The sequence below is a fragment of the Tamandua tetradactyla genome, chromosome 12, assembly GCF_023851605.1.
Source record: "Tamandua tetradactyla isolate mTamTet1 chromosome 12, mTamTet1.pri, whole genome shotgun sequence".
Lineage (NCBI taxonomy): Eukaryota > Metazoa > Chordata > Mammalia > Pilosa > Myrmecophagidae > Tamandua > Tamandua tetradactyla.
The window spans coordinates 83,387,880-83,397,657 of NC_135338.1; the positions used below are offsets into that span (position 1 = coordinate 83,387,880).

General features: G+C 38.9%; 1 protein-coding gene across 1 annotated transcript in view; it reads left to right on the forward strand.

Moving 5' to 3' along the window:
• Positions 1-9,466, forward strand: part of CHSY1 (chondroitin sulfate synthase 1) — a 91,055-nt gene extending 81,589 nt beyond the window's left edge. Inside the window, exon 3 of the mRNA XM_077124016.1 lies at positions 6,083-9,466. Coding sequence (XP_076980131.1) covers positions 6,083-7,675 — 1,593 coding nt within the window. The 3' untranslated portion in view covers positions 7,676-9,466. The remainder of the gene's footprint in view (positions 1-6,082) is intronic.
• Positions 9,467-9,778: the final 312 nt, after the last annotated feature.

Consider the following 9,778-nt stretch of genomic DNA (forward strand, 5'->3'; position numbering starts at 1 on the left):
AAAAAAAAAGAACATAACACAACATTCCTTTCAGCCAGACTTTTGGAATTTAGCCAGAAGGTACCTACAACTTTACTATAGTTTAAAATTCTCAATTTGTAATGACTTAAGGGGTTTTTAAGGCTTTCAAAAGCCTATCAGTCAGTACTCTTCTCTTCTTTATCATTATGCCTTTGCACACACTCAGATAAAGCTTGCCTAGACTTTAGTTACTATGAAATTAATGGCCGCTGACGGCCTCTGCAACATTCTGAGAAATGTATTCCTAAAAATGTTTGAGGACATGGTGTCCTAGCAAGTATGTAGGAAGTGATTAGTCATACAAAGAAAACCATGCTGTCCACAGAGGGCTCCCATTGGCGCGCACCTTCTGTGTTGGGGTTTTGATAGCCAGGAATAAAATGTGCAGTCATATATAGTCTTCTAGGGAGTAAAACACGACAACTGTATCCTTTATGAGGAAATGTATTTAGTTTTCTTTGAAGTGCTGCTGAATCTTACATTTAAAACATATCCTGAGGGCGGTGTGACAGTTGCTCAGTGGCAGAATTCTTGTCTGCCTGCCAGAGACCTGGGTTTGATTCCCGGAGTCTGCCCATGCCCAAAAAATATATATATACATATATAGATCCTGAGCTGAGGAACCCAGACTTGCCCCCCTGTATGTTACTTAAAATTTGAAATGTATCACGTGTCAATCCTCATCAAGGTTTTGTTCTTCACTGCAGCCACGGAACAATTTCTTGGTACTTGCTGTACCTGAAGACTTAGCTATTGATCATTAATTCATCAAATATCTGTTGAGCATCTGATTATGTGTTAGGCACTGAGCTAAGCTCTGCAGATAAATTTCCATTTGCCTATTGCAAAACTTCTCTTCCAGGACTCCCTTGCAGTGTCGTTCTGGGGCTTATCTTTCCTTCCTTCTGTGTTGGACCCCTTGTTGCCTGCATCCTAAGTCTTCTTATTCACAGATTCGTTCCCTCATACTGGAGGGGCAGATCCTCTGGTGCCTGACTGGGAGAGAAAGAGTAAATGCAGGGTTAATTTGAGGCCTTGCATATTTGATAGTAGTTCTACTTGATGTATAGTTTGGTTACGAAGAGAATTCTAGATTGGGAATAATTTCACTATTCCCACTTGTGAAGGCATTGTACTACAGTTTCCACTGTTATTGTCTATGTCCAGTACTGTTCCAGTCTCTGATTATTTGTATAGATAGCCATTTTTCTTCCCTCTGGAAGTTTTTTGCCCCTGGTGTTCTAAATTTGCACTTTTTTGTGCTGGGCCCCTCACCCTGTCTATTCCAGGCACACTAGTCCTTTACTTCTGCATCCATTTTTTGTATTGTTTTTCTCCCCCTCATGTATTTTTTCTGTTTGGTCTTTCTAGAGTGAATACTTTCCTCTCTAGTTGTCTTATGTTTTTGTCTTTTCTAGCTTCTGGGAGATTCTTCAACTTTATCTTCAAACTTTATTCCCCTTTTTTATTTTACTCTTTTGTTTAATTTCAAAAGCCTCTTTTCCTGGATTTTCCTTTTTTATTCCATTCTATATTTTTTTGCATGGAAACAATATTATCTCTTTAACTATATTATAGATGAGTTTTTGTTTTTATTTTTGAATTTTTCTTCTTTTGACTTCATTGTTTTTTTTTTCCACATACTTGCTAGTTTTATCTTTGTCTGTTAACATTGGCTCCTCCTTTTCAGTTGCCTGATCGCCCTGGGCTGTTGAGTCTCACTTAAGAGCAGTGCACTAAAAGTGAAATGGAAACTTTGTGGGCAAGGTTTTTTAATTAGCAGCTTCACTGTAGTGACCCAGCTTTTTGTTAGAGGACTTTAGGTATCTGTACGTTGGTTTAGTTGAATCTTCCAGTCTCCTCCTTGGGGTATGGGATGTGGCTGTTTGTCACTGTTCTGAGAGCCAGGTGGGAGAAGTGGGCCAGAGGTTCCACTGTTTATTCACGCTTTCACTTTGCCCACTTGTTCAGCCTTGCACTCCGCACCCTCACCCCCCAGGCCTCATGTTCAGTTTCATGGGAGAGTTCATCTCTGGTTTCCTGTGATGGTTGTGAGGGAGAGTGTTCACCCAAACATGTGGGAGAGGGAACTTGGGGGTCTAACTGCTACCTTTCACCTTTCCTCCAGTCTCCCTGGTGGCAGCCCAGCACTTCGGTCATTTCTGGGGTCTGGTAAATTGTCTTAAAGAGCTGACTGTTAGATTGCATCTTCCTTCACTCACTCCCCCTTTTCTGAGAATTCGGGGGGTGTCTCTTTGTTTCTCCTTTCCCATTCTCTTTGTCCTGATAAGTCTATTCCAAAAATATTTCTTCATTCTCTTTTTAGAGAGATTCAAAAAAGGAGAAGAGAAAATCAGTGAGTTTTACCACCCACCTTTTAGCCATTAGTCTCCAATTTATATTTTAAGAAAGCCATGTTTGTTACTTTGTCAAAACGGAATGGAGGGAAGAATAGCATTCTGCAGGGAGATCAGTGGGAGGCAGATGCATAACCCAGGGGAGTGGGAGAGAAAAACAGGTTTGGGGTATATCAGGAAATGAAATTGGCAGCACTAGCTGTCTGCAAGACAGAAGGGAAAGAACGTCACAGTTTCAGACGGTTGAACTATTTTGTAGAACAACTTTTAAGGCCAAATTTTAGCTTAAGTGTATCTACCTTCTAGGAAATAGAGAAATCTTTTTTAAAATGTTATGTTTTTCATACTTATTGTTAAAAAATTGGAAATTATAAGTAGACAAAGTGGAAATAACATGTAACTGTGATCAATACATATAAATACCAAATGACATACAGTAATTATATCACTAGTCTCTAATTACAGAACATCTAGGTTGTTTTTTATTTCTCTGCTGTGCCTTTTTTTAAAGAAGCAGTTTTATTGATAAATTCACATGCCATGCAGTCCACCCAAAGTGTACAATCAGTGGCTTTCTGTATAATCACATAGTTGGATATCCACCAGAATCAATTTCAGAACATATTCATTACTCCAAAAAGAAAAATCTCATACCTCATATCCCCCCATTATTGACATTTAGCATTGGAGTGGTACCTTTATTACAACTGATGAAAGAATTATTAAGGTATTACTTTTAACTATAGTCCATAGTTGACATTAGGTGTATTTTCCCCATCTGCAACCCTGTTCACCCCTATTATTAACACCTTGTGATAGTGATGTACATTTGTTCTTGTTCATGAAAGAATATTCTTCTATTTGTACTATTTATCACAGATGTCATCTGCAGCAGGGTTCACTATGTTATCTATCCAGTCCCATATTTTATCCTCTGGCTTTTCTCCTTTGAACCACAATCACACATATAATACGCAATCACACATATAATACGCTGCTATTAATTACATTCACAATAATATGCTACAATGACCTCTATCCATTACCAAACATTTACAATCAATCTGTTTTAAAATCCTGCACAAATTAAGCATTAGCTCCCCCTTCTCTACCCTCATTCTATTTCCTGATTGCTTATCCAGATTTTTTTTTTTTTTTTTTTTTTTTTGCACGGCCAGGCTCTGGTAGAGATCAAACCTGGTCTCCAGCATGGCAGGCGAGAACTCTGCCTGCTAAGCCACTGTGGCCCGCCCTAACTTACCCAGATTTTAACTCTGGAATTTGCTTATTATATACAGTTCAGGTCAGAGAGATCATACAATATTTGTCCTTTTGTGTCTTGCTAATTTCATGCAACATAATGGTTCATCCATGTTGTCTCATGCTTCAGGACTTCATTCCTTCTTGTGGCTGAATAATGTTCCATTGTATGTATATACCACATTTTGTTTATCCATTCATCAATTGATGGACACTTGGGTTGGTTCCATCTTTTGGCAGTTGTGAATAATGCCACTGTGAACAATGGTGTGATAATGTTCATGTCCCTGCTTTCAGCTCTACTAGGTAATGGGGGGATTGCCAAATTATAAAGCAGTTCTATACTTAGCTTCCCGAAGAACCGCTAAACCTCCATAACAGCTGCACCCTTTTACATTCCCACCAATAGTGAATGAGTGAGTGTGTTCGTTCCTCTTTCTCCACATCCTTGCCAACACTTGTTTTCTGTTTGTTTAATAGTAGCCATTCTGGTAGGTGTGAAATGATATCTCATTGTGGTTTTGATTTGCATTTCCCTAATAGCTAGTGATGTTTGAGCATCTTTTCATGTGCTTCTTAGCCATTTGTATTTCTTCCTTGAAGAAATGTCTATTCAAGTCCTTTGCCCATTTTTATTTGGGTAGTTTGTCTTTTAGTTGTTGAGTTGTAGGATTGCTGTGCCCTTTTCACTCATCTTCTTTCTTCAGGTGGTGTCCTCAGGTAGAATTGTGGGGTCAAATGGCATGTGCAGTTATTAAATATATGTTATAAGTTAGATTCTTGCTAAAACAGGAAGGCAGGTTTCTCCAGGTCTTGGAGCATCTTCTGGGGAGGCTTGAAGACAGTTCCTTGTTATTATTGAGTCACGTGTGGAGTGAGGTTTTAAAGTATTGCACAATTACTGTATTTTTTTTTCAAGATTTTAGCATCACAAATATTTTTTTCCTAAATCTTTCTTAATCTGTTTGAATCCTGAGGTTATATATACTTTGTCACCTTGTAATGCTGCAGTTTGCTTCCAAGATTCAGCCCAACCGGAAAAAACAGTACGATGCTGTCCCTTTGGGCAGGAAGTCCATATTAAAATTCTTTTGTTGTGTCCCATATAAGGAGTGAGATAACAAGAAAGATAAAGTATTATGGTCCTTACTATCTTCACCCACACCTTCCCATAGGATGTGTTGTTTTTACTGGCTGTCACTCTTTTGGTTTACCCAGTGTTTGAAGGATTTAAGCGTCAGTTACTTAAACCCTTCTTTCAGTAAACCCAGAATTCTTATTACTTAGCTTTAGGCCATTTAAAACTAAGTTTAAGAGACAGGTGTGCTTTGCACATGCATAATAACTGTACACCATGAGATGCCATGAATGTGTAGCCACGTGGGGGGTGGGAGGGCCACGTGGGAGGTATGGTGATGGTGAATGGCTCAGAAAGATAAAAAGTAAAATCATCCAAAGGCAAATAAACTGTGCAGTCCAAATCCTTATTACCCTTACCAAGAGTTGCTATTTAACAAAGCAATGAACCACAAATGAAAGAAATAGGACTAATTTATCATAACTGACCTTAGATGTTAGTTTTACTAAACGTTTTTTACAGAATTTATCCTTCATCCCAAAAGGCTTTGTAAACTTTCATCATTTCATAGTTCAAATGTTCTACGTATATTCCCTTGAAGGAATGCAGAACCAGTTATTATCTGATTGACCTCAAGTTTATGTTCCCCTATAACATGCATCATCAAGCAGAGGAGGAGAGTTGGGTGGAAACTGTGACCTCTCTCCTGCCCACTGTACACAGCCCTTACACGAGCAAACAAACTGGCATTTAAAGTATTTTCAGTGTGCACACTTCCAGCTCCCTTGCAGAACCTTAGTTTCTGCTCTTATGACACATCCCCCTAAAGGGCAAACCTCTTCTCTTGCATGTGATTGCTTTTCCTTTCCATTGACTCCCTACAGTCAGTATCTATGCTTTGATTGGATTCTCCTTTTGGCATCCCCAAGGATGCACTCTGTTTCTGTAGAGGGGTAACTGCAGGGTTTTCTGTTCTAGATGGACTGCGTCCTTTTTAGGTGCCAGACTTCAGTTGGGGAACCTCGTTGAGAGGGGCCCGTCATAGGCTTGGTGGCACTGGGGATAGCATTCTGTTTCAGGAATGCTGACTGGGTGCACTACAACCTCAACTGTAGTCTGTTTTTTTCCTGGGAAAACTTTTTCATCATCACGTTTTGCCTCTGGAGTTATATTGGCTTACTCTGGTTATTAATGAGGTTTTGTATCTATTAATTCTTCTAATCTTATTGGACTCCTCTTGATTAGCCTTTATCTAGGCCTTTTGTGTACTGTAGCTTCTTTCAAAAGATTTATGATACTTAGAATTTTTCGTTAGTGTATGCATGCATATAAAGATACTAAAATAGTAATCTTTCTTTTTTAACAGATGCAGCAGCTTTTTTATGAGAATTATGAACAGAACAAAAAGGGTTACATTAGAGATCTCCATAACAGTAAAATTCACCGAGCCATCACATTACACCCCAACAAAAACCCACCCTACCAGTACCGACTTCACAGCTATATGCTTAGCCGCAAGATAGCTGAACTTCGTCATCGCACAATACAGCTCCACCGAGAGATTGTTCTGATGAGCAAATACAGTAACACTGAGATTCATAAAGAAGATATGCAGCTGGGAATTCCTCCTTCTTTTATGAGGTTTCAGCCCCGCCAGCGAGAAGAAATTTTGGAATGGGAGTTTCTTACTGGAAAATATTTGTATTCAGCTGCTGATGGTCAACCCCCTCGAAGAGGGATGGACTCTGCCCAGAGAGAAGCCCTGGATGACGTTGTCATGCAGGTCATGGAAATGATCAACGCCAATGCCAAGGCCAGAGGGCGCATCATTGATTTTAAGGAGATACAGTATGGCTATCGTCGCGTCAACCCCATGTACGGGGCTGAGTACATCCTGGACCTGCTGCTCCTCTATAAAAAGCACAAAGGCAAGAAGATGACGGTTCCCGTGAGGAGGCACGCTTACCTACAGCAGACCTTCAGCAGGATCCAGTTTGTGGAGCATGAGGAACTGGATGCCAGGGAGCTGGCCAACAAAATTAACCAAGAATCTGGGTCTTTATCCTTCCTCTCAAATTCCCTGAAGAAGCTTGTTTCCTTTCAGCTCCCTGGGTCAAAAAATGAGCACAAAGAACCCAAAGATAAAAAGATAAATATATTGATTCCTTTGTCTGGACGTTTTGATATGTTTGTGAGATTCATGGGAAACTTTGAAAAGACATGTCTTATTCCAAATCAGAATGTCAAGCTTGTTGTTCTGCTTTTCAATTCTGACTCCAACCCTGACAAGGCTAAGCAAGTTGAACTAATGAGAGATTATCGCATTAAGTATCCTAAAGCAGACATGCAGATTTTGCCTGTGTCTGGAGAATTTTCCAGAGCACTAGCCCTTGAAGTAGGATCTTCCCAGTTTAATAACGAATCCTTACTGTTCTTCTGTGACGTTGACCTTGTGTTTACTACAGAATTCCTTCAGCGATGTCGAGCAAATACGGTTCTGGGCCAGCAAATTTATTTTCCTATCATCTTCAGCCAGTATGATCCAAAGATTGTTTATAGTGGGAAAGTTCCCAGTGACAACCATTTTGCCTTTACTCAGAAAACTGGTTTCTGGAGAAACTATGGGTTTGGCATCACTTGTATTTATAAGGGAGATCTTGTCCGAGTAGGTGGCTTCGATGTTTCCATCCAAGGCTGGGGGCTCGAGGATGTGGACCTTTTCAACAAAGTTGTTCAGGCAGGTTTGAAGACATTCAGAAGCCAGGAAGTTGGAGTAGTCCACATCCACCACCCTGTCTTCTGTGACCCTAATCTTGACCCCAAACAGTACAAAATGTGCTTGGGGTCCAAAGCAGCCACATATGGGTCCATACAGCAGTTGGCTGAAATGTGGCTGGAAAAAAATGATCCAAGTTACAGTAAAAGCAGCAATAATAACGGCTCAGTGAGGACAGCCTAATGCCCAGCTCTGCTGGAAAAGACACTTTTAATTATCTAATTTATTTTTTAAAAAATTTTTGTATGATCAGTTTTTGAAGTCCATACAAGGATATATTTTACATGTGATTTTCTTACAAAGGACTCCTTTAAGATTAAGATTGAGCTTTTTGAACAAAAATGTGATCAATGTTTGCCTTTGAGCACATCTTCTTGCTGAACATTATGTAGCATACCTGCTTAATCATGACTTGAAACGTACCTGATGAGCAAAAACTTTTCTTTTTTACATTTCCTTTTCAAACTCCCTTTGCTACAGTCCCATGGCAGAAAACATGGATGCACCTGCAAAGTATTACCGTAACAGAACACTGTCACTCTGGCAGATGTTCCGTTGTGACTGTTACCATTGCACAGATTCTACCTTTTGTCTTTTTTACAACAATTTTTATTTTTTAAAAAAGCCATTTTGTGTTTCAGTTGTAAAATAAGGAATGTGATGTAGTTATATTGTCATCTTAAGAGAGCTTTCCAAAGTTGATTGTTTTCCCCAAACTGTGCTAACTGTGCTTCCTGTGGTCCTGTAGGTATTAAAGCAAGGGGAGGGAGGAAGGCAGAAAGCTGGCAGCTCTTCTAGTTGTACAGACGAGCTGTCACTGGCTTGGCCTAAATGGACCTGGTAGTTAATTTCAAAAAGGATTTGTCATTATCTCTCTTCCTGGCCCTTCTCTTTAAAGGGCAAAATGTTAATATTTAGAATGGCAAATAATAATTATTTTAATAAATCTAATGTATGCAAAGCTTAAAGAAAAATCAAAAAACACCCTGATGAAAAAACGTTGGGGAAAAACTTGTACCTGGTTTTGTTCACTTCAACCTTTTTGTCTGTGTTACGTTGATGGAGATGGTTATTTCAGTCTTTAATTACTGTTTTGTTTTTTTCTTTGTATCTGAAGTACCTTTAATTTATTTAATATCCATTGTTCTGAGCTCTGATATTTCTGGAGTACCTGTTAGCTATTAGTATTTATGTCTATCAAGAAATGTGCACTCACTGTTTAGTGTGTTTTACTTGCAGTACACTGATCTCCAAAGATTTCTTTTTAAAAACATTCCCCTCCTTAATTTTTACATTCCTTACTGTTTTACTAAATATTAAGTGTTCTTTGACAGTTTTGGTGCTGAGGTGTTTGGGGGGGGGGACAAAGGTAAAACGAATCTGTTACTACATGAGAAAGTTGATTTTAAACTCACAGATCAGATGTGCCTTAATGAATTTTTTTTTTCATTTAGATTTCAAACAATGATAGGATTACCATTTTAATATACGTCATTGGAGATCTGCTTATTTGTAAATAGCCTATTGCTCATTTGGAAAAATAAACCAGTGAACAATATTTTTCTATTGTACTTTTCAGAACCATTTTGTGTCATTATTCCTGTTTGAGCTGAAGAATTGTACTCCGTTTGGAGAGTGAACAATTTAAACACTGATTCTTAAAGTTTTCCAGCTATTTGAGGGAAGTATTCATGTGAACCACAGTTTGGGAATGAACTGAAACTAACTTTCAAGTGCCTCTTCCTCAATTTTTCCCCAGAATGAACTCGTCTTTTGTTTGTTCCTCATTAGTTTGGCCACTCCATGATCTCTAGAGCTGTTTATCAAGCCAGGTCCAAGCACCATCTACACATGTGATCCAGATGTGCACTTTCCTGAGGCCCACACTGACCCTGGGGATCAATCAGGGTCTCCATCTTAACAGGTGCCCTGGGTGACAGCCGTGTGCATTTTTTTTTTTTTTTTTTTTGTATAATATAACATATACAAATCAAAGAAAGAGCAATAGTTTTCAAAGCACTCTTCAACAAATTGTTACAGGACAGTTCCCAGAGTTTGTCGTGGGCTACCATACCATCCTCTCAGATTTTTCCTTCTAGCTGCTCTAGAATATAGAAGGCTAGAAGGAATAAATCTTTTTATCATAATTGACTTTTTTGTGAAAAATAACATTTTTAAAAACAATGAATTTCAAAGCACATTGCAACAATTAATTGTAGAACAGATTTCAGAGTTTGGTGTGGGTTACAACTCCACAACTTAAGGTTTTTACTTCTAGTTGCTCTA